Source organism: Hipposideros armiger, unplaced genomic scaffold, assembly GCF_001890085.2.
Source record: "Hipposideros armiger isolate ML-2016 unplaced genomic scaffold, ASM189008v1 scaffold_418, whole genome shotgun sequence".
Lineage (NCBI taxonomy): Eukaryota > Metazoa > Chordata > Mammalia > Chiroptera > Hipposideridae > Hipposideros > Hipposideros armiger.
Window position 1 is genome coordinate 1,053,379 of NW_017731768.1, and position 26,414 is coordinate 1,079,792.

General features: G+C 36.4%; 1 protein-coding gene across 6 annotated transcripts in view; it reads left to right on the top strand.

Moving 5' to 3' along the window:
* Positions 1 to 361: 361 nt before the first annotated feature.
* The window catches only part of QKI (QKI, KH domain containing RNA binding), a 149,205-nt gene continuing 123,152 nt past the window's right edge, over positions 362 to 26,414 (top strand). For all 6 annotated transcript variants that reach the window (XM_019664251.1, XM_019664252.1, XM_019664250.1 and 3 more), the window contains exon 1: positions 362 to 467. In XM_019664251.1, the coding sequence (XP_019519796.1) occupies positions 377 to 467 (91 nt within the window). In that variant the 5' untranslated portion in view covers positions 362 to 376. The remainder of the gene's footprint in view (positions 468 to 26,414) is intronic.

The window sequence follows — 26,414 nt, forward strand, 5'->3', positions numbered from 1 at the left end:
GCCCGCGCCCCCGGCTTCCCGCCGCGCCTGCGAGCAGCGCGACGGCCGGGAGCTCCGCGGGCCTCCCGGGGAGGAGCCCGGCCCCGCGCCCCGCGGGCGCCTGAAGGACACCGGCCTCGGGGCCGCTCTGGGAGGGGGGTCTCCTCCCGCGGAGACGCCAGCGGGGCTTCTGCTTTTTTGGAGTTCGTGTAGCTTGTAAATACTCGGGGGCAGCTGCGTGGGGCTCGTTAACTTAAAGGGATTCCGTAGGAGACCGAAAGTAATGCCGATTTAGCCGAAGGCGAGGACAAAATGACAGCGGAAAGCACTTTTTGTCCTTTTGTTTGGGGAAGCGAGAGAACTGTTCGGGAGTTTAACTTCGCTGGGGGGGGGGTGAATGCGAAATACCGCGAGGACGAACGCTGAGCGGAATCCCGAGTTTCAAAGAACTTCGGCGGAGAGCTTTTCCCGAGGACGCCGCTGCCTTGGTTTGTAGGACAGGAAATCAAGGCACTTGAAAGGGCAAAAATAAAAATGAGTGAAAGTTTACAAACAAACAAACAAACAAACAAAAAAAGCTTTATTCTTGTAGGGCCGTGGGGAACGAATAATGACAAGATCGATTTGGGCCAACTCGGGAATTTCTTTGCAAGTTCTTAGAGCACTGGCCTGGAGTATTAATCTCTATCTAGTAGCTGTGCATTTTTGTGGACTACTAGAGAAAAAAATATGACCAAAAACGTCTCCTTTGAAAATCGAGTACCAAGGAGTTTCTTTTTCTGTCTAGAAGCGTCACCGAAAGACTGTTCAAAGAAAACTGAAAACAGTTTTATAGTGATGAACAATGGATTTTAGATTTTTCACAAGGACTTAGAGATTTTTACAGTAGAACGGGGGAAAAGGAATCATAAGCTTAGAGATTTGGAATGTCACTAAAGAACAAAAGACCGGAAATGTTTTCGTGATAAAAAATGGTTAAAGAAGAATCCCAGGAGCTTTTGTTATCATGAAAGTCATAGAAACAATTTTAAAAGTTCAAAACAAGTATTATTGAGTCCTTGTCTTTGCTTACATAGGTTAAACCAGCAGCAGCCGCCGCTATTGAAATGGTCTTTTTCCCACTGTTGAAACAGCAAATCTGTTAATTTCAAATTGCTCCAGAGAAAACTTGAGCTGTCCCTTTAAGGGGTTCTGCTTTTCCTATTTGTGTTGGCATTTGAAAGATTGTGGAGGCAGAAAACTTTCTGGAATGTCAAAAAAAAAAAAAAAAGGCTGGAACTCTTAAATCGAGTATTTCCAAATGTGAGCGCTAAGGGGCGCCAGTTATTTCTTTTCAAAAGAGAAATGTTGGGAGCAAACTGTAACATCAATAATCTGACCTATATTAAATTTAGTTGTAATTTAAATCATAGTAGATCATTTCATCTGTCATTTTGTGTCAATATATGTATTTACAAACATTGAAAACACTTTAAAATTATCGGGACAATTTTATCACATTTCAAAAATAGTATGCTATTTTTTAGTTGGCACATTTTGGTGAGGTTATAGTTATATCAGTGTTAGTGAAAATTTCTGTTAAGGTTTATTTTTTTTCCTTAAGTACAGTTATTTAGAAGGACTTCTTTTTACTCGCTAAAATGAAAATAGGCCATGATGATATTTAGAATTAAAGTTAAATTGCATTCTTTTAATTATAATGTTGAGTTCAATCAAATGGCATAAGAGATTATAAAAAAAATTTGGAAATATTTTCACCTTATGCGTGCTATTTTTAAAAGTAAATTGAGTTTCTCTGATTAGTTCTAAAAAGCTTCTCGTTTGTGCTTTTATGTTGATCTTAAAACCTCTAAATGATAATTCGGGGTTGGTTCTCTGTTAGAAAGTTTCTGACCTTTGGCTTCAATAGTTTTAGTCTTCCAAATCTAGAATTCCAATTATGTCATTATCTCTAACAAATGTTCATTTCTCTCTGGTTAGAAATAGTAACCATTTGAGTTGTAAATGTTGGAGACTACTAGTTTAGGGTGATACATTCTAAATAATATATATGTATATGTATATATATTTTTAAATGTGGTTTACTCCATTAGTCTTATCTTAGTCTATCTTGAGTTTTAGCCTTTTCAACTCCCCAGCATAAAGATTGCTTCTGTGTATGGTAGCTAGGATGTTTAAAATGGACAACATGTAATGACTAGGAAGTTGGATTTTTTTTTTTTATCAGACTAGTACAAACATGCAGGAAAAGGAGCTATTCCTTAGTGTGGATTAAGCTGCTTCCTGTAATTGTTAGCCTTATTATAAACTTAATTTGACTTAAGAAAAATATTGGTTTCTGAAGTGCATCACTTTTTTTCCTACCGGATGATTTAATTCCGAAATTTGGCAGGTTGTGCTTTACACCCTTTGTGGCCTGTCATTGTCCAAAACAAATTAATCATGACTTCTGTTTGTGGTTAGGAATTACATTTTCCTTTGTCCATACAGTTGGCTGAAAAATTCTTTTTAAATTTAGATAAAACTGTAAATTTTACTTTAGTGATTAATCAAGTTAAGATATTGTATTAGTTGCAGTAGATATATTTTTGAAATTTTATTTCAAAATATTTTTCAAAAGTAAGTTTTTTAAAAATTTGCTTGTCAGTTTGAGCATTTTTATTTGGCTAGTTACAAATTGAGATTTGTGCTAGATTTTCTTAGTTTATTAAAACCTGAATGCTTTAGATGAGTATTTTAATTCCATGCCAAATTAACCTTTAGCTTATATTTTGACTATGGATAATCTTTTTGGTTTTGTTTTTTGGGGACAGTGGTTGTCAGATTTTCCTCCCAAGTATCTTCAACATGGTTGCTTTTTTAAGTAGTGAGTACATTGTAGGTTGGAACAGTCATATAAAGGATGTAACTTCAGTTGATAGTTCCAGTACTTAAGAATCTTTCATTGATGATAGAAATGATTACAGATAAAACCAAGGTCTTAAAGTCTTAAACTGCTCTCTCAGGAGGGAGAGGTTTTCAACTGAACCATGGGACCCATTCATGGGAAAGAGTAGTTATTACACAAGAAGTTTTTTTAAAGCCTTCTTTATGAAACTTAAAGAAAATGAAACTTAAGCATCAACAGTTCTAGAATGAAAATTCTCCAATTTAGAATTGAGAAGAATTTTATGAAAAATAAAATCAATTTGACTTAAAAATGCTAAATACAGAAAAATGGAGAGCTACGGATTTTAAAATCAGATTTTGAGTTTTTGTTTGTTTGTTTGTTTGTTTTTAAAGGCAGAGGGGAGGTTAAAGCTGCTGATACTAAAATTAACAAATGTATTGTGAGGTTTATAAGGAAGGCCAGCCTAAATCTTTATATTGTGAACATCTGAAAAATTAGTGTGTGGCTCAGAGAAAGTGAGCAAACAGATTAGATTCTGCATCACTGATATGAAAAGTGAATTTTCATTTTCGCATGGTCTTTTTGGGGGGGCGAGGGATAATAAATGTTCTTTTTGACCTCAACTTAGTTTTTCACTCTGCTCTTTCTCTCTTAAAAAGGGGGGCAAAAATATTTTAAATTAAAACCTGCCTTGCTAGTTAACGTTTTTCCATGTTAATGTTTATTTCCACTTATTAACACATTCATTATTTACCGTGTCTTATCCTGTTTTCTAACACTTCAATTTTTTGAGTAATCTTGCTTGTCTACAAAAGCTTTGATTTAAAAATTAACTGGCTATTTGTTGGTATTCAGAGGACTCCTGCTATATATATGTTTTTTTATGTTTATATTACAATTTTAGGATTTTTTTTCCCTGAAGAAGCACTGTTGACAGTAATCAATATCTGTGGCAAATTTTACTTAAGTTAAAATAATCTGTTCTTTAGGAGCAGAGATTTTGCTTTTGTACACAAGTCCTTTGAATTAGTGGTAATAAAGAGAAAGCCAATGTTTATAATCAGTTGTTCTTTCCATTATCTTTTTTTCTCCTCACCCAGGAGGTGTCACCAACTATATATAAGGTAATGATGGAAATGATCGTTTGTATCATAGGTCATTTATTCAATATTCATTCTCTACTTTTGAAGCTTAACTCTCCCCTACAGGCAGAGTGTATATTCAAAATGCACATACATAATATGAGGCAGAACGTGATTCCTTTTTCTTAACTTCATCCAATTCCCATGTTTTGTAGTAAAAGCTATTCCCAAGGATGTAACATAATTGAGTTAATAGAAATAGGTCTCTTTGCTAACAGCATTTGCTAGTGTATTGGTATGAACACCTTTTCTTAAATGGCTTTGAGAGCATCAGTGAAAACAAGTTAATTTGACTTTTTAAATGTTTTATACACATATTTCTGTTATTAGTTCCTCACTAAGTGACTGTCCTGAAGTTGATTCAAGTGCATCCGTTTTCCGTAAGAACAAGTGGTTTTTGGTTTGCTTTTTAGGGGAAACAGACTCCTGCCACAAAAACATGAAGTCTGATAAACCCCACCCCCTCTGCTTCAACCTCGCCTTTACTGAGGCATGATTCAGATGCTCGTTTTCTGAGGCCAGTATACTTAGATATGTAAGGTTCTTGTTTTCCTTTACTTTTTGACTTTTTGGTTTTAGATAATTATACCAGTTTGATCCATAGGGGCAGCTTTTAATCTGACTGGAGCTACATTTTAATTTACTTAAGAAACTCCATGGACTTAATACAATTTCATTTACTTGTATAATGGTGTATTTATAAGTAAAACTTGCCTTTCTCTGTTGGAGATGGAAAATGCTATGCTGCTGTTGGTTTTATTTGTTGATAACTTAAAAAACAGCTTACTGAGCAACTTTCTGCTATTGGTATGCCAACTATTGTGAAGATACCAAGGAAGTATTTTAGAGCTAACCTGTGGGGGTAGTTCATGAGCCCATGTCAAGAAGTTATAATTGAAATGTGTACCAATTTTTTATTTAAATGATTGACAGGACTTGATTATTTTCTCAGACCCCCCTTTTTTGACATTAAGACAGTTCAGTGTGAATTTTAAGTGCAATAAGGTGTTTTTATCTTAATGAAAACTTTTAGGTAATGCTTATACTACCCCTTTAAAAAATTGACATTTTAGTTGTGGGGCCCAAAAGATTATGGCTACATTGTTTGATGTCCAAGTAAGATTTTTACAGCTTTATTTTCATTTTACAGAAAGCAAAAATGGCATCATACTTTCTATAGTACAGTTTGTTTTGTTAGTTTTATGAAATTTCTGTGGGGGTAGAAAAAGATTAATATTTTTCCTTCCAGCTTCTAAGTTCTTCTAGCTGGGCTAATAATCAAGTTAACAGAGATAGATTAACAGGAGAAAACCAAATTTTTAATAAACACGCACGGGGAATTCACATATGCATGAAAATTCCAAAGACAGTGAGGCAACACTGAGTATATATGACATTTTGGAGAAAAGAGAAAGGGGGGGGTGGTGTATTAGATTTCAGAATTGAGGATGGGTAGTTGAGGAATGGCAGAACACCCCTGGCAGGAACATTGTTGCTGGGCAACCCAGAAGCAATGGGACAGGGGGCATCTCGCTAACAGGCTCCTGCCTGAAGCCCTGTTTACCAGGCTTCATTCGAATTAGGCCACTCAGGAGAACATCCTAAGATGCCCTTCCTGGAGCAGCCTTTCTGTCTGCATCTCTTGGGCAGGAAGAAGGGGAGGGCCAAAGGCTCTTTCTGAGTCCTCTGGTTGTTTCTCAGTAACCAGCTTAACATCAATACTCCAAAGACAGCGTCAGGGTGGCAAAACTTTGGTCCACTTCAACTGTAAATATAACCCCAGTCTGTGTTGGGCATTAATTACTCTCTATATGTTGTTATGCTTAACATTGTAATATCTCTTTTTGTGTCTGTTTACCCTGTTAAAGTTAGTTTGTTGAAGGTGCCTGACTCATAGCTGGACACGTGTACACTCTCAGATGTTTGTTGAATTAATAAGTAGGTTGATACTTTAATCCTTTTTTGATTTCCAGTTTCTCTAAAATAAGGCATTAAGCAAATTGTGTAACAGTTGATGGTTTGGGACACCTAGGCAAAAAAGGTACTTTGTTTTTCTTAAAAATAATGTTCTTAAGAAATTTAACAATATTGTTTGCAGTACTTGCCTTCAAGGAGCTTAATCTTAATTTTACTTTACTACCATGGGTGTGACTGAGAATTAGAAAGATAAAATCACTTAAGCAGGACTCGCCAGTCCTTATACAAAGTATGTCAATCCATAAGCAGAGAAAAGCTCTCAGTGCTCATCTCCGCTCTTGAAAGTTTTGGACTTGTGGAACTATATAGGTAAGCCTTTTCCCTAGTCAGTTACCTATAAATGTGAACATTCACCCCATATGTAGGTCTTGTACTCTGTGCAAAGCATAGTAAATAGGAAAGATGCCTGCCACAAGTGCTGATTTGATGGGTTCCGGATAAATAAGGACTATTAAATGACTTTAGTTAGAAGAAAGCTGAGTATAAACTTATGTGGCAGATATAGTAATTAACACAAGTAACAATTTTTAAACACAGGTGTTTCAAGCTAATTTGAAACATTGCCATTACTTATAAGACAGATAAATTGAAATTTCAGTTAAGTGAAACTTAACCCTCTTAAAAGAAGGAGTCTACTTTTCTGTCTTAATGATGTTTCAAAATAAATCCGTCTTGAGCTTTTAACAAATACATAGTTTGTATAGAAGACAAATGATTGTCCAGAATTCTTGTAATTAACAAGCAAATGACTGTACTGAATGTTTTCACCATTTCCTATTTCCTGAAGCAGAAATTCTAGTTTTGAAAATCCAGCAATCCTATCTAGTCTAACAAAATAAACAGAATTTTGTTTATGTTCATAATGATGCTTCATGTATTGAGTCTAACCTATATATATTTTATTAAACTAAATTATGAGGCTGGTGAATTGAATCAGTTTACTGTAACATTTCTGTTACATTATTTTTTATAAAGCAGGATTTGTCAGTTTGAATGCTTTTTAAGGATATTGAAGTGTCAAACAACAAAACGCAAAAGTGGGCTTGTGTTCTATAGCCATGGTAATAAGCAGAGGGCGCATGTGAGCACCGGCATGTGTGCAAACGTGCACGTGTGCAAAAGGAGAGAGACGCAGTGATGTGCATCTGAGCTGGCTTTGGAATCTGTGGGAGTGGGTGCTGTGGAAGGGCAAGCTCCAGAGCAAAGTCTTCTTGGGAAGTTATGAATTATCTGCTTGGCCCCAGGATTGAAATGATTGTATGCCAACAGTGGAAAGGGGAGTGGGTCTTCAGTAAACACCTTGCTTTTGGCTTTAATGCAGGATAAGTTGTTGTAAAGATGGGCATGACCACTTGGTCAGTTGTAGATTATTGGGGGACCCCCTTGCTTTTGAGCTCATTTAACAGTTTAAAGTATATATGAAAATTAGCAAAAATATGTAATATACATATTTACTACATTTAAGAGAAGTAGGAAAATATATGGTAAAAAGCAAACTTACGCATTTTTTATTTGAAACCTTTTTCATTTTTAATGTCATAATATTTTATGGAGTCTCAAATTGTTCAAATACAAAGAGTATTTGAAGAGGTAGATGTATACATGGAAAAAACCAGAAGAAATGCAAATCATGTCTTCTTAAAGTGTAAGGAAAATGAGAGAAATATCAGAAGATCATGGAATTTCAGAGCCACAAGGCATCTGCAAGTCTAGGGATGCTATCTTCGTAGGTGCAGGGACCGAGGTCCAGAGAGGTTGTGACTTGTCCAAATCACATGGCAAGGTAGTATCAGAGCTGGAGCTAGACCCCTCAGTTCTCCCTTCTAATCTGTGAATGTGCCACTCTGTAAGTGAAACTGGAGAAGAAAAACCCGGATAGTTCCGTGTGCTAAAAACTGTGGCTTCAGGTGATGAACATGAAGAAGCAGCAAACGGGGGTGGTGGGTGGGGCTTAATTCTATAATATGTAGGACTTGAGTTAATGCTGGTCAAATTCTTGGTTTAGAATATAGATACAGTGTTAAATTTTTATGGTCGTTAAAAGGCTAAAAGTGAGAAAGGCGTTTTTAGAGGATTTCAACTCATTAAAGTTTTCAGTAACCAAAGGATAGAGCCTTAGCTCTTTAAATAAAATGCTACAAATCTAGTATGTATTTAGTATTGTTGCAGTTATTGTTACGATTATTATTTTTAATTGACTACTCAAGGGAAACTTAACCATTTCTGACTGGAAGATATAACCCTCCATCAGGTACAACTGATTTCACAGATACATTGCACACAAAGATGCCACTATGAAATACATCTTTACTGTACTAACTCACAAACACGACTGGCGATAGGTTACGGTAGAGGGGGAAGATACGGAAACGATGAGTCATGATAAGTTAACTGGTAGATATTTGAAAATTTGTGTGCAATGAATCTGTGAGATAAGTTGTGCCCAACGGAGGGTTAATGTAGAGGTTTACCATTGCTAGGTGATTCAAATCAAGAACGCATGCTTGTGTTAGTTTTAGGTTAGCATGAGGTGTGGTAGATAGCCCAGTGATTTCTCAGGTGGGCAACTTGGAACAGTGACAGTGAGGAGGTGGGTGATAATGAACTGAATGGAAAAGGCGGTTGCACCAGGCAGCCACTGCATCCCATTCCTGATGCCCTCTTGCCTCTGGGACATGGCTTCTTTCAAGTAGATTCTAAAGAATTAAGTATAAACTACAGTTCTTTGCCTGCTGTGTTACAGTGTTTGTATACCTCTGATAGAATTGTTGTTACATGGCAGGTGAATAAAATTTTTAAGAAGAAAAAAATTTCAACCCAAGGCCAAATATAAATTACTCTGAAATTAACTGGACCTAATCCTCTACTATTGTTGCTATTACCATGGTTGCAGTGGTGCCCCCATTGTTATGACAGGTATTCCAGTGTCCATTCTCTGTGTGTGCACGTATGCATATGTGAGCCAGCATAAAGATGAAAATGACTTTGTTTCTGTCCATATTCTAATGAAACCATTTTGCAAAGTCGTACGGGTTCTTTGACTAGTAGACTTGGGATCTGATCATCACTTTGCAGTTAACTAATTAATTAGTTTGGTGGTTTTGGACAGGCTATTTCACCTCTCTGAATTGAAACTCAACTTCTTCATCTGTAAGTGGAATTACCACCTGTGCTGCTAACTGCAAATCAAAATACTTGAAGGCCGGAGAGTACTGTATGCAAAAGTTTCTTAGACTGTAAGGTAGCATCACCTAATTTCTATCAACATTCAGGTTGTTTTGAGAGGATTGACAATCAGATAAACAAAGCAGCTTATAGAGAATGAGAGAAGAAAAGGAAAAAGGAGAAGGGTATCTGTATGGGTGTCAGCTGATTTTTATGTGCAGGAAAATCACTCACTGCAGGCATTCTGATACGTAGTTCATAAGAACTCACTTTGAGCTGAAGTGTCTAGGGAGGTTTTTTTGAGAAGTGGAACCTGAGTTGGTATTAGTACTTGGTAGGGTTTAATGAGGTGAATGGGAGGGTGGAGGATGTTCTAGGAGAAGGGAAAGTGCAGTAGTGTCAAACAGTGGGGGTGGGAGATTGAAAGGCTCTCCGGAAGTGTGTATAGATTAAGTTATTTGGAATGGCAAGTACATCTCCAGAAGTAGTGAGAATTAAAGAGTAGAGCCCGAAGACTATTGTAATGGGCCTTGAATGCCAGGATGAATAACCTACATTTTATTCTGAGTTTGGGAAGGAACCACTGAAGGCTTGGATTATATCAGTGTCCTAATGACCTGAGTGTATAGACAATATGGGCTCAAAGAAGTAGAAGTTGGACACAGTGTGAAGATTTAAGATAAAATAATATTTAATAAAAATGTTCATATTTTGAGCTTTCTATATTTTAGATTTCAACTCTTTACAGTTTTAAAAAATGTTTTAGCTAATAATAAACATCCACACAAATTGTTTTTTTCTAACCCACAAGTTATTGTACCCATCCTGCAGTACTGAAAATATGTGGGGCTCATTTGTTTAGCTGTCAGCTCAATTTTTGGTTATTTAGAATTGAACTTGCATTTCTCTTTGAATTGAAGAGAATTGAAGAAACTCTTGGTTTGGGGGAATTTTAGGAATTCTTCAATTAGTTTGATATGGAGAAAATTTTGTTCCAACCTCATTTATCTGTTGTGAAATCTATGTGTTACAAACTACAATGAAGACTGCGAGAACTTTACTATACTCACATCCATTTTACTGATCTTAATTTATATTTATATTTTATTGATTATTTTAAGTAAATTAGAGCTGTCTTGCTTGACATTCCATCTCCAAATATTTATGCATCTTTAAAAACTAATGTTTTCCTACGTAGTGATACTACACAGAGCAAAGTGGATTAATCCTGCACGTAGGGTAATAACCAGTACATGTCTGGGTTTATGTAGTTGTCCCCACAATATAACTGGCTTGTCGAAACCAGAATCTGACTCAGGACCACTCACTGAACTTGGTGGTTATGACTTTTAAGTCTTTTCAATCTAGAACCATCTCTTCTTAATGGCGCTGCGAAAACGTCTTTTCCCTGGGCTTGTTCCTTCGTGTTGTGTGCATCTAGTACTTTGGAAGTTAGGCCTAAAGGATTGAATAGGTTCGGGTATAACATCATGGGCAATGCTATGTACTTGATGTTGCATCGCTGGGCCGGGGGAGTAGGGGAAGAGGCACACAGTATTTGGTTCCTTTAGTGAAGCTAAGATTAAGATGTGGGTTAGTTAGGGTGGCTGTAGGCTGTTGCTTCCACTGTAAAGTTAGGTATTCTTTAAAAGGTAAAGCTTTCTTTTACCAGCAGGGGATAAATTGCTATTCTTTTTTTTAAAGATTTTTATTGGGGAATTGGGGGATGGGAACAGCGCTGGGGAATTGAGGTAAGGGGAACAGACAAGTTGCTGTCCTTTTGTTCTTCAGTCTAGTTGTGGAGGACGTCGCTTCACTGGCCCAAGTTGGCATCATTGCGCTCTTCCCGGGCGAGGCAGACCAGTTGCCGGCTTCTGGACGGCCGCTCACGGCGGCTGCTGGCCGCTGGCTACACACGGTAGCCCATGGCAACCCACTGCCACAGGGGCTGCAGCCTACACCTTCGCCGGCGACTCACGGCAGCCCAGCTCCAGGTTGAGCCGCTGCTCAGCATCCCAGCTGCGGAGGGCGGCATCACTGGCCCCCACATGTGGGATCCGAACCGGGGCCCTCTGGCGTCCCAAGCCAGCTCCCAACCAACGCGCCACTCGGCTGGCCCTAAATTGCTCTTCTGAAATAATTTCCTAATGGAAAATTTGCCACATAGGTGCTTATTCTTATTAATTTTTGGTTGGTTCTCAAAGTAAAGTGTTGATTTGCTAGCTGCATGAAATGGTGACTAGTGAATTTTTTCTGTCTCTCATGGTTGTGATTATGGGCTCATGGATTTTCATAGACTTACTATGTTTAAGTCAATTATAATGATTCTTTTTGATGTTCAAATTATCAAGGTTGGCCAGTGTGCTGTGTCTTTTGAAATGTGTTTTCTGGAACAGCTTGCTGTCCCAAGCTTACCTTGTACCTGCCCTGTCCCACAGCTAGAACTGACCATTTCTCCAAGGTTTTTTGTTTTTGTTTTTGTTTTTTAGTGGGCATGGTATTAGAGATGGGAATTTAAGTACTAGACATGTTCCTTGCTGTCAGGGTGAGGTTACTGCCATGCCATTTTTTGCAGACAAACTAGACAGTATTGCTTTTAAAATTCATGAGTTCATGTTTGTATTTTTAATTCAATTTTAACATTTTATTTTATAGTCATGTCTTTTTTCTATCAATACCAAAATAACATGATTTCTGACAGTGACAAAATTACTTATTTACTTTATCCTAAAGTATGAAGAAAAGACTTTCAAAATAATGTTACTAATACCAGTAAAACTAGCTGGCTATGTTTAAACTTTTTTTTTTTTTTTTAAGATTTTATTGGGGAATTGGGGGAGGAGAACAGCTCTGGGGAATTGGGGGAAGGGGAACAGACAAGTTGCTGTCCTTTTGTTCTTCAGTCTAGTTGTGGAGGACGTCACTTCACTGGCCCATGTTGGTATTATCATTGCGCTCTTCCCAGGTGAGGCAGTTGCTCACCAGCCATTGGATGGCTGCTCATGGCAGCTCTTGGCAGCTCACGCTGGCTACCAGCTTCTCACGGTAGCTTATAGCAGCCCACTGCAGCTTCACTGTAGCCCCTACACCGTCGCTGGCGACTCACAGCAGCCCAGCTCCAGGTCGAGCTGTTGTTCACCATCTTAGCTGTAGAGGGCAGTGTCACTGGCCCTCATGTGGGATCCGAACTGGGGCCCTGCTGCTCAGAGCTGGTGTCCCAAGCCAGCTCTTAACCAATGCGCTGCTTGGCTGGCCCTAAACTTTTTTTATACATTATAGACACATTACAAATTATAGATACAGCCAGTGACTTCTTTTTCTTCTAGTTTAATGGCAGTTTGTTTCTTCTTTTGGCTTTATTCTAGCTGTAATATGTTTTTTTCCAAATCATGTTTTTGACCTTGTGATGTTGCCACTTATCTATTGGCTAAGTTCTTTTGTTGTACTGTTTCTATTGGTTTTACCCCATGTCTAGCAGAAATTAGAGGAGATACATACATATATTTTAAAATCAGGACTTAGTGTTGGTGTGTTTTATGGAGATTTAAGGAGAAGGTGGGTCTGTTTAGACTAGTGCTTTGTATCATAAGCATGAAGAGTACAAAGAAGAGAATATAACAGGCAAATTGTTTCAATTTAGTGAATTCTCCTGAATAATATTGGTAAAAATATAAGTATAGCTGTTGAAGCTTTTAAAGTCCTACAAGGTAAAGGAAATCCCTAGGTGGAAATTAAGTATTAACATTTCATTTCTAAGTAGTGGCAAAATCTCTACTGTAAAGTTTTTGTCCTTAAGAACTTTTAATAGTATGAAAGTTATGTTCCAGCAGATGGAGATATTAGTACACAAAAGACTGTGTTTACTGATTAAAATGTGTTGAGAAATAACCCTTTTGCCAGAATAGGAAGTTTTTTGTCCTTTAGATTATAAGAGGTTGATTAGGAATATGATTAATAGCAGTTACTGAATTTAATATTTGGGGTGGCATGTAAATTAGTTGTGATCTTTCTTTAAAGAACTTGTCTTATAAAGTGACCATATCTTAGTACGTGGACTATATAAAATACAGTATAACTGATTTCGGTCCTCAAGTCAATTATAGCAATTTTCTGAAATAGTCTTTCTGCCTTTTACAGCTTAGTTGTTTGAAGGATTTTGTTTGTTTTGGCAGAGGACTGAGTCAAATCTGTTTAAAGATATTCTATTCATATATTATTTTGTAATTCTAAAGTCTTTAACCTGGTGATTGATTTTTGTTTGTTGATGTAAGTCAGAAAAAAATGTGTGCCATAGTTTACATATGCTTTATATGAAGAGAACGTTCTTCTGGGGATTATAGTTTTATTGTAGTAATAAAAAATTATCAGCAGTAAAAAGTAATCTTATCTCACTTTGTTATTACGGTTTATAGTATTCCTTGTCAATTTTTTTAGTTAAGTAAATATTTTTCTTTAAACTCTGCCTTACAATTGAAGAAATACTGCTTACTTAAGTTCCTTCTTAGATATGTTTTGGAAGTGTGTGTTTTTGTTGATAACACATTTAAATTGTACTTTTCTAGTTGTTACATTGAGCATTTTTAAACCTTTATTAAATTTTTTAAAATTCCCAAGTCAGTTGTAAAATGCCTTTTTTCCTTCAGTCACTTAAAATTGAACTCAGACATGGAAGAAGAATATATATGTCCTTTTTGTTTATTTTTAGAGGACCATGGAAGAAAAGATTCTGTGGTACCTTTGTAGAATGAATAGTAACTTTATTTTACACTTTACCTCCCCCCACCAGACTGTTATTTTTCTTCTTTTTTGTTATCCTAAAATGTAGAGAATTGAAGATAAGAACATTTTCAGTTCACCTTTGGCAATCGCGTGATTTGTGGTCTCTGAATCCCGGGAAATGTGGTGGAGGGCAGAGAGGTATCATAGCACATTGTCTTTGAACACTAATGGGATTCTCCCGCCACCCCGCCACCCCGGAAGCTAGGAAAAGCCAATTTTGTGTATACATTTTTAAGATTGTTTCTTACAGTTGTTTGAGAGAGTTTATGAAAAGTTTAAGTTTCTTCTGGTAATCATTATAGAATGTGTTGTTACTTTATTCTTATCATATTATCCATCTCATGGAAAAACCCTAAAATGTATCAGTTACAAAGTGAAAATCACCCATAATTCAGTGATAATCACTCTTAACATTATGATGAAATTTCTTCTAGTATTCACCCCTTCTATTTATGGATATAACAAAATTTGGATGCTGTTTTAATACTATCTTTGTGTTTTTCTAAAAAAAATAATAATAAATTACATCATAAGCATTTCCCCCTGCCATTTCATATTCTTTGAATATATTTATGGCCACATAGTTTATCTTATACAGGTGTATTATAACTTACTTAACTATTTTCTGTTGGACTTATCACTTTGCTTTCAAGAAGCTGTGTGATGATAACCCATGGTTTCAGAAGTTCATTACTCATTGTATACAAAGCCTTAAGTTACTAAATATTGTAACTGGGCCCTATGAATACCAAGCTCTTTTATTTTTGCAATGTGATTAATCAGAAATCAGCATTCTATGCTGCATTCCAGAAGAGTGATTACTATTATGACATGTAAATTTTGAGTATTGTCAAAATTGCATATTTCATATATTGGTTTTTTTTTTTTTAGCTGAGCCATCCTGCTACCTGTTGGCAGCTCAGAGGCAGCTCAGCTCGGGCTGACCCGAACCACTGTTGCTCAGAGCTCAAACTCTTGAGCGAGCTCTTAACCAACTGAGCCACTCAGCCGGCCCTATATTGGTTTTTAATGACAACATACTTATTTGAATTTTTAAATTCTATTCGCCAATATTTGAATGCATACTATGTGTAAGATGTTATAAGGAATACTACAAAGCTTCAAATTCGTTCCTTACCACAAGTTGTCTAGGAGGGTAAATAGTACAAAAAGAAAAGTAATATAAGTAATATAAGAGAGGGCTGAAGGCCAGTGGTAGAGGTCACTTTAGGTTGGAGAGGCTATGAAATGTTTCAGAAAAGGTAAAATTTCACCTGGTCTTGCAGGGTAGGTAGGATTGAAGTGTGGAGAAAAGGTAAAGAGTAGTGTTCTAGACACAGCAAACACTATCCTTGAATGAGAACATTCCAAGTAGGAGAAAGAAAGTAATTCTCTACTGTAGAAGCTTTAAATGCCTGGAGTTTAGATTCTGTCCTGTTGATAATGGGAGACCCACTGAAGGTTTTTCCTTTTATATCTTTCTCTTAGTTTTTTTCTTTTATTTGCCTCCCTGTTTCTGTTTAGTATATATATGGCTTGTTATACTTTTACTGCATGTTTTCAGATTTTCTTTTTCTTGATCTTTCCACCCCCCTGTATTTTGCCACCTAACTGCTATTTTAACTATTTTTTTTGTCTGTGCATACTTACTTTGGCTGTCTTCTGTTTTACTAGTACACTTGGATTTACTTAACTCCTCATTATAAATTGCCTTTTAGTTCTTTTCTGCATGTGTGTTTTGGTGATTGTGTTGGGTTTAGGTGCATGGAGGAAGAGGCACATCAGGATTAGTGAGTGTGAGTTCTAGAACTGGTGAGTCTTAAGCTCTGTACTATAGATGCATTGCTAGCATATCTTGGTCTATGGGGTATGGCATGGGTCTTGCCATATGCCTGCCTTTCATCATCCTTTCCTTTTGCTTTTGTTCTAATGACTTGAAAGACTAATTTTAGGTTGGACTGGAGAAATTGAAGATTGGCTGATTTAACTCTAGTTAGGGAAGTGTTTGCATTGTGTTCCATGCAGTACTCGCTTCCTGAGGTTGCCTGAGACTAGAAGTGTTCTGTCATCAACATGCTGCATATGCTTTTTGTGAGTTCAGCATGTATTGACAGGTTAAATATCCAGGATCCCGCAGTAAAGAAAGCTAACTTTAACTGAGCATTTTCTGAAATTACTTGGTAAAGGAATGCCTTTTTTCTTTCTTTTTGGAACAAGTGGTCTAAGGATACATTTATGGGAAATACAAAGAGGACTGTGAAGCTGTGGATCCTAGGAGGAGGAGGGTTTAAATAATAATTGTTTAGGAATCTTAACTTATTTTTGAATGAGATTGCTGGTGCAGTTAGATCAAAGTATTCCCTTTGAAAAAAATAGTTAAATTTTATTTAGTTGGGGATTATTCCAAATGTTATCTGAAAGGAAGCAAGAAAAAAATGCCTTTTCTGGCTTTAATTGTATAACAATTGAGGCAAATAGTTTCAATAGTGAATTTTGTTTAATTCAATGTATTTGTTATTTAAGTAAAAATTTGAACTTGGTATTTTAAAAAATATAATTCTAAATAAAAGAAAATTAATACAGAATCCCAATCACGTTAGTGTCAAAGTGAAACATACTTTAAAATAGATATGTTCAGAAAAGTATGTTGATGTTCTAATATGCCTGGCTTAAGCCTAAACTTTTAAAATTTGGGAACTGTAAGGTAAAGAGGAATTATTAAATTTCAAAAAGAAAAATATTTTATGTTTGTTAGATTGCACTAGTTTTGTGAGATCTGTAAGTCAGTAACCAGTTGAGTTTTTTCTGTGATCTAGATTCTAATCTGTGAATATAAGACAATAGCTTTCTTTATCTATTGTTACAGCAGTTATTTAGTTATGTAAACTGAAGTTTTGGTGACATTTAGTTTGCAGCAGCCTTTAAAAAGGGCAAGGTAGGAAGAGTGGATGATAGAATAGCATTTCACCCGGAAGGCCTAAAAGATTTTTATGGGAAAAAAATTTTTTTCCTTGTTCAAAGAAAAAAACCCTGTAATTCTGGATTTTTACATCTGGAATGGATCTTAGAGCACGAAGTTCCATCCTTTCATTATATATGTAAATGTAGTTCATTTACAAAGGATATGAGGAAGGTGTACGTATTAGAAACTGCTGGTTTCAGGAATGGTAACCTCATTTGGCTCTTCTGACAGAAATAAATCTGTATATGATGTTATTAGCCAGTCAGAGTTCCTCTGGGCCTGATCCCTCTCTGGAGAATTATGTCATGACTGATTATTTGTGTAATGTGTCTACCTTCTGATGTGCGTAGTCTTATTTTTAGATTTTATTTCATTGCTCGAAATATCTACCCAAGGTACTTTTAGCTTTTCCTCTAAATAAGAAAAAATTAAGCATCTACTGCACAGAGTTATGTTGTCATTAAGCAGATGTTAAAGACAGAAGTCTCTCCTAGGTTCATGGTACTCTCTATTAGCATTTTCCAGCAGGCTGAATCTAGGTCTACAGTTGAGTGTATATTTGCATAAGAGCTTTCACTGTCCATATTTTATACAGATAAATATTTTAAAATCATTTGTTAGAGTAAGCTAATCATTTCCCCTACTTCCTTGTAGATCTAGGTCATTTGCCTAGAATAATGTGATAAAAGTCTAAGAAAAAGATAAGGGGAAGTGAGTGAGAAAGCCACTTGTTTTCTGAATACTCAGTTTAGATTCTGTCATTGCTAGTGTAATAGCTAGACATGTTTGTGTTGGTGTTCCATAGGCTAGTATAAACTTATCTAAATTTTGAAGGGTGATTAATTTAGGAGAGGTGCCTTTAAAAAACACTTTGCTGTTCTTTTATAAATCCTGAAAATTAAACAAAATATGAAAAGGTGCAGAGAGTAGAGAGGTAAATGGATCCTGTAAGAGAATGACAGTCATTAGGGAAGATGAAAGTAAGATCTGAGTTAGAAAATCCCAGGTTTGTGTTTAGGTTACAGGAAAATTTGTTCTACTTGGCGGTAAAGGGATATGAGAGTCTTATTTTTCACATTTCATTATTATTCAAGGACTAACACCTTTGATTTTCTTATTGAAGTATGTTAACTGAACATGATATGTATACCACAGCTATATTGTTATTTTGTTACATGATATCTGCTGATGTGTCTCAAGTTGTCAAAGTTTGAATACTAATTTTTTAGTTACTTTATTTATGGATGTTTAAAGTCCGATGGCTTGGAACCTGAGAAGGGGGAAAGAATGAAAGTATTGGAGCAAGTAGTAATAATTAGGAGGATCCCCAAAGTGGAAGTCTTTGATTTTGAGAATCAAAATTCTCTTTGTTGATATTATTTATTGAATAACAAATACATATATCCTGACTACGAGGTTGGACAATTAAGTTTGCGAACTCATCCTAGAAAAAGTGCTACACACCTCATTGCTGAATATCACTTACAGTCACCTTCGAAGTACTCCCCTTGGGAAGCTATGCACCGACGCCAGTGCCCAGTCCAACCTTCCAAGCAATTTTGGAACTCTTTTTTCTGTAATGGCCATCAGAGCTGTCGTCATATTACCCTTGATGTCCTGAATGTCATCAAAATGTCTTCCTTTCAATATTTCCTTTATCTTTGGGTAAAGAAAGAAGTCATTGGGGGCCAGATCAGGTGAGTAGGGAGGGTGTTCCAATACAGTTATTTATTTACTGGCTAAAAACTCACAGACAGTGCCGTGTGAGCTGGTGCATTGTCGTGATGCAAGAGCCATGAATTGTTGGCAAAAAGTTTAGGTTGTCTTAACTTTTTCACACATCTTTTCAGCACTTCCAAATAATAAACAGTTTGTCCAGTTGGTACAAATTCATAATGAATAATCCCTCTGATATCCAAAAAATGTTAGCAACATTGTTGCAACAAGTTCGAGAACTTAATTGTCAGACCTGTGTAAATATGAAACCCCCCCCCCATGGTATAAATATGAACCAGAAAACATGTCTTAGATTTTGTAAATGCTACCTATAGATACATTATTATGTACATAGACATATATTTATATAACTAAAGAGCTGAAATGAAAGTTTCATGAAATAATGTTTGTCCTACTACCTATAATTTGATCTAGTATTTTCTTGTTCTATTTCATTTTCAAAAATGCTGGTTGTGACTAATACTGTAGATTTAATGGGCTGTGACCTATGCAGTTTTAGCAAAAACTGCTGTTGACTCATTTTAAGTTTCAAAAAACATTTTTTTGTTTTAATCCAGCATTTTCCAAGATGCTGGGATACAAAGATGAATAGGTACGGTTCAGGTGTTAAGGAGCTGTGCAGTGGTATGGAGAGAGAATTGAAATAAAGTGTTATACAGTGCGTTAACTGCTGTGACAGTCACACACAGATTAAGATGGAATGGACCACGTCATTTCCTAGCAGGAAGATGAAAATTTCTTCTCGGTTCACATATTGTAGAATCTGATAATTCTTCTGATTACAGGCTTCACTTAATGTGAAATTCAGTTCTCTGTTGTTTTCCCCTGTAAATTTTAAAATGAATACTATTAAGTTTACTTAAAAGTAAGAGATTTCTCAGTTTTTGGCATACAGGTCAAGTTTGTGAAAGTAAATATTAACTTTATAGATAACCTTAAAAAAAATCTAAATCTCACAAACGAATAATATTGTTTTCCTAAATATGTCGTGGTGACTAGCTTTAATCCTATTATTTGGGAAATACTATTTATTTCTTTTGTTTTCCTCCAAAGCTTATATTGTGACTAAGAAGGTAAAGTTAAGAAGTGTTATATAAATAAAAACATATATATCTTATAATTACCTTTTACCATTGGCTGTTTGCCCAGAGTGTGAAAGATAAGCTACAAAATAAACCATGAGCTTTTAAATAATGTCATGAAAGATAGATACTTAATTAACTAACACTTAAATTATTTTGTCTTATTGAAATTTGGAAATATTCTATATATTGACCTTTTATCTTGTGGTTAATTCGTTCACAATAACACTGAATATAAAAATTAGGACTTTGGCTGCATTTTATTAAAAAAACCAAAAATCCTTCAAGCATGGCATTTCTACAGAATTTAGTTTCTGTGGGTTACACAATTGTTACAGGTTTTTTCTGTGAGTGGTAGGCTACTACATCAGGCTGAGGGAGCTAATGTCTGAGTGGATGTGGTTGTTGCCTTAGAATGATTTTGCCGTTAGCAATGAAAAATGTTTTCCTTATAGTTCTTGTGCAGCAGGCCATGGAGTAAAGCACATTTTTATAATAAAGGTGATGAATTTAATCGCAAACTGGCAGCCAAATGGAAATTGCAGACCTTGATACTGGGAGAAAATTGCCTATAAAGCAACTCTTGAGAGAACAGGCTTTAAATTTATCCACCCATTTCGACATTGAGGAGAACATAGGAATCACAGGATATTTTGCTTGGCCTGCTTAGTTCAGATGGATGGCACTTGAGTGTTCTATTTAAGAGCTAGAGATCGTTTAAAGTTGCTTGCGCTTTGTCTATAGAAAGTTTTTAGCACACACATTTTTGTATTTTATTAAATAATCTAAAATATTGATGCCTTTTATATGTCAGCACATGATATGCCTCATGAGTTGAAATCCATTTAATACATTTATGGTTATATGCTATGTATTTCATGTTTCTGCCATTTAAATGATGGACTACAATCTTAAAGGATGCAAAATACTCTGGGATTATAAGTAATATTCAATAGAAGATCTGTTATGTAAACTATCAGCCTTTACTATTTTACACTGTATTTAAACAATTTATAGGATTTAAACACAGAATGGTAGAATTTCTGTATGGGAAACCTGGATTTTGTCACTTTACTGTAAGTGACTAATGCTTGTTATTCCTAAAAATAACCTAACCTTTGATCCTACATACGGTAATACAGTAGAGTGTTTAACACTGAATCTTGGTATATTGTAGCATGTATTTTGAGGTGCACTTTCCCACTTGTGATACACATACTTGTTAACAGATATCTGTGTCCAACTTGAGAGAATTGTTGACTATTGGAAAGTGAGACCTGTCCAAGTATGATAAATGTTTAAAATGTATAAATGATAATATAAAATATAAACAGAATATTTCCTAGTGTACTTATTGATACTACTGGGATATAAAGGGAAATAAGGATTATTTCTAGGAGGTGATTATATTTTGCTTAGATACACAAGCCTGATGTGATAGATTATATTTTTTGAGTAGCATGGTACATTATATAAGAGTGTAGGGGTGGTAGATCTGTGTTCTCTTTCAGTGTAGAATTATAGAAGTGTTCATAGTTTTAAAGTAAATGTGGGAATTTACTATATGATGGCTGAGAAAACAAGAATAGAAGGAAGAAAAACGTTTTACAAATTCTCTGTATTTAGGAAATAATTTATTGAGGTTGTGCACGAGACTGAAGGTATGAAAGCAAAGGAGAAATAGGAGTATTAATTTTTTCTTGTTATATTTTACTAGTATATATTTTACTAGTAATTGTCTCTGTCATTAAAAGTAGTTTCATTCAAACTAAGTGCTAGGTTGATTGTATTATATCTAGAGAAATAAACGTAGCATGTAATGTTGAAGATAAATTAGAATGTTTAGCCATCTCTGACATTTGCCAAGTTTAAGGTAAGTCAACTCCTCTGTTCCCTTTGCGTGATTAGTTGCTTGGTCATTTGATTTACTTGGCTTAAAGTAAGTTGTGGCAAGTTAAGAATTTAGAGATAGAGTCCAAAGATAAATATTCTTTATGTTAAGCCTTTTTGAGAAAAAATAAAGTATAATTATATTTTAACTCCGATGCTTCTCATCCAGTAAATCTATACGTGGAAAACTTCATTTTAAATTTCAGGAAAAAAATGAAAATTTCATGTATTTTAACATAAGATGAAGCTACAGTATAATAAAGTATATGGAGTATATGTAAATTATATACATCTATATACGATATTAATGTTTTAATATATATTTAATGTATCATATGATTAATATGTTATTTCTGTATACAGTAATACCTTGGTTTGTGAGCATAGTTCATTCCAGAAACAAACTACTCTTATTGCAAGACATTGCTTGTTTACTACGTTAAAATGTATTAGAAATGTTTGCTTGTCTTGCAGAACACTTGCAAACCAAGTTACTTGCAATCCAAATTTTATTGTATAAGTGTGTATTATCTACATATATATTTTAAAGATATAAGTATTGTGTATATTATATATGTGTGTGTACACACACACACACACACACACACACACACACAACATAAAACTTATTTCATTAAAATTTTACTACTGTTTTGTACCAGGCTGAAAGTAGTTGTTTATAAGCTGATACTAAATTCAGATGCCATAGATGCTGGTTGTGGTTTACTTATTAATAGGGTTTTTCTTTTTGTTTGTTTTTTTTAAGTGATATGCTGAAATTCACATCCAAATCTATTACTGTGAAGAAGGTATCCACAATTTAGTTCAAGATGGTTTATGCCAGAGTTGAAACACCTGAACCATCTAAGATTTTTAGTTGTTCTGAAAGGATTTTAGAATCATATTTTGAACAGTCCCATCACTGAATTATCTCAAGCTTATAGGACTGGCAAAGTAGAGGGAAGTAAGGGGAGTGTTCACAGTAATATTGTAGTTTCAAGGTGACCATATAAGATGTGCTGCTTTATTTCTGGTGAAGGTGGCAAAGTGAGTAAATGCTTGTCTCATCTCATGATCACATCAGAATTACAACTAAACTACAGAACAACCATCATTGAGAATTACCTGAAGTCCACCTGAACTGAAGTCCTACAAATAAGGACATACAGAAGAAGCCAGTTCCAGGCTGGTAGGAGGGGCAGAGATGCAAAACAACCTTGTTCCACACCCGTGTGTGACAGTTAAAAATTGGGAGGGATACTCGACTGTGGAGGTACCCCCTGAGGAGCAACGGGTCCCAACCCCACACCAGGATCCTCAGGCCAGGGTTCCAGTGCTGAGAAGTCCTATAAACTTCTGGCTAAGAAAACCAGCAGAATGGTGGCTAAGCGAGACAGAGGGCAGCTGGATTCCCAGGTGCTCCTCTTAAAGGGCCCGTGCACAGACTTACTGGCTGATGGACTCACTCACTCTGAGCTTCAGTGCTGGGGCAGCAGCTTGGTGGGAGGGTGTGCAGCACACAGGAAGGAACTGAGTTGTTTGGCTTCAGGAAGAAGGCTGGAGGGGCAGCTTTCCCCCAGACAGAAGTGCTGGCAGAAGCCATTGTTTTTTTGTTGCGCCCTCTTGACTCCCAGCGTGCAGTCGCAGCCTGCCACCATATCTGAGTCTCTATCAACCTGCCTTACTGGCCCTGGTGATTCCCTGAGACCCTGCCTTACCCAGCTTGCGGGCCCATCCAAGCTGCTTCCAGTGGCTTTTCCATGCAAACAGCCTGTCTTAGCTCATGCTGAATATTTTCCTAAAGTCTCTCAAAGGCTTGCAAACCCCAAACAAACAGCATCCTGCCTCGGCACGTCCCATACCTCTTGCCAGTCATCCCTGAACTCGGCATAGTGGCAAATGGACTTGATTGGCAGCTTAGGCTCTCCTAGGTACCTCCAAGCCAAGCCCAGGTGGTGGCCATCTGCAGATTACGTTGTGGCTCATTCCAGGAGGCCCCAAGGGCGGGCTCACCCAAATGGCTGACTTTGGACCGATCCGGAATACCATCTGGCTGTCTCTGCAGAAGATACACCAAAGGAGTTGGGTGGGCACCAGAGAGCCCTGATAAAGTGCTCCATAGGGTCAGCTGCTGCACAACAGCTTCTCCACTGTAGTCAGGCCCGTCCTCACAACCAACCAGCTTGACATGCAGGCAGCAACCAAGGCTCAACTGCAGCAGGAGGGCACACATGACTCATGCAAAGGAACACCTGCAGCACCTGGTTCAGGTGACCAGGGGGACTGTGCTACCAGGCCACACAGGACATCTGTGTAAAGTTACTCTACTTAAAGACCAGGCGACATAGCAACTCTATCTAATACATAGAAACAAACACAGGGAGGAAGCCAAAATGGAGATACAAAGAAACATGCCCCAAATTAGAGAATAGAACAACGCTCCAGAAAAAGAACTAAACAAAATAGAAGCAAGCAATTTACCAGACACAGCGTTCAAAACACTGGTTTATGAGGATGCTGAGTGATCTTCAACAAAGAGATAGAAAACAAAAAAATTGAGATAGAAAACATAAAACTACATTTTTCAGAAGAGAAGAATACAATAACTAAAATGAAGAATACATTAGAGGGAATCAGCAGTAGATTAGATGAAGCAGAGGATCGAATCACCAATTTAGAGGATAAGCTAGCAGAAAACACCAATTCAGAACAGGAAAAAGAAAAAAGAATCCAGAAGAAATGAGGAAAGTTTAATGGGCCTCTGGGACAACATAAAGCGTACCAACATTCTTATCATAGGGGTACCCGAAGGAGAAAGGAGAGGGCGAGGAATTAAAACCCTATTTGGAGAAAAAATGATGGAAAACTTCCCTAACCTGGCAAAGGAAATAGACATACAATCACAGGAATCGCAGAGAGTCCCAAACCAAAAAAAAAAAAAAAAAAAGATGAACCCAAAGAGGCCCACACCAAGACACATCATAATTAAAATGACAAAGTTTAAAGAAAACGAAGAATCTTAAAAGCAGTAAGAATAGTAGTTAGTTACATAGAAGGGAGCTCCCATAAGACTGTCAGTTGATTTCTCAACAGAAACTTTGCAGGCCAGAAGGGATTGGCAGGAAATATTCAACATGATGAAAAACAAGGACGTACAACCAAGACTACTCTACCCAGAAGGCTAGCATTTAAAATTGAAGGAGAGTTAAAGAGCTTCCTGGAAAAGAAAAAGCTAAAGGAGTTCACCACCACCAAACCATTATTACAAGGAATGTTAGAAAGACTTCTTTAAGACAGAAAGAAAAAAATCAAAATTATGAATAACAAAATGGCAATAACTACATATCTATCATCAGTTACTTTCAATGTAAATAGATTCAGTGCGCCAATCAAAAGACATAGGGCTGAATGGATAAGAAAACAAAACCCTTACATACGCTGCCTATGAGAGAACCACTTCAGATTGAAAGACACACACAGACTGAAAGTAAGGAATGGAAAAAGATATTTAATGAAAATGGAAATGAAAAAAATAAAAAAGCTGAGGTAGCAATATTTATACCAGATAATAAATAGACTTTAAACAAAGGCTATAACAAGAGACAAGGAAGGACCCAGCAATCCCACTTGTGGGTATTTATCGGAAGAAACCCAAAACGCTACTTCAAGTGGACATGTGTATCCATATGTTCATTGCAGCAATGTTTACAATGGCCCAGATGTGGAGGCAGCCTGGGTATCCGTCAGTAGATAAATGGGTAAAGGGGAGGTGGTACATGTATCGGGGGTACCAAAAAAATGCATACAAACGGACACTTTGGTCAGTGTTGCTCAAGCAGTAGTTTGCCATAATCATAAGTGTCTCGACACTGATGGTAACCACTTTGAGCACCTCTTGTAATTGCAGAAGTCAAATGTGACTTGTATTCATCTGTTGTTAGCTGTATATATCAAGTACTACAATTTTAATGCAGTTTCCTTTCTTAAAATGTGTATGCATTTTTGGCACCCTCTGTATGCAATGGAATATTACTCAGCCATAAAAAAAAGAACGAAATCTTGCTGTCTGCAACAACATGGGTGGACCTACAGGGTATTGTGCTGTGTGGAGTAAGTCAGATAGAGGAAGATAAATGCCATATGATTTTTCTTATATGTGGGATCTGAACAAAATAAACGAACAAACTAAACAGAAACAAATTCAGAGATACAGAGAACATTTTGAGGGTTGCCAGCTGGGTGTTGGACTGAGTGAAAAAGGGGAAGGAATTAAGAAATACAAATGGCTAGTTACAAAATTGTCATGGGGATGTAGGGTATAGCATAAGGAATATTGTCAATAATATTGTAATTATGTATGGTGTCAAATGCATACTGGATTTATCAGGGTGGTCATCTCATAAGTTATATAAATGTCTAATCACTATGTTCTACACCTGAAACATATATAATTATGTCAACTGTAATTGAAAAATTAAAAACATTATTAAACAAGATGTGATCCTTTTCTGTTTGTTTTGTGCAGGTAACTATTTTAAGGTATTGAGTTGTAGTTATTTAAATACACATTACAAGCCACAATGTCTCCCCCAACTTTCCTTCCCCCAAATTATTTACCTGAGGTTAAAATAAGATTAAACTCCAGAGAAGTGGTTAAACCCAAACAGGTCAGATCCTGGAGCAAAAAGTTCTTACCTTTTTTTTTTTTTTTAAAGATTTTATTGGGGAATTGGGGGAGGGGAACAGCGCTGGGGAATCGGGGGAAGGGGAACAGACAAGTTGCTGTCATTTTGTTCTTCAGTCTAGTTGTG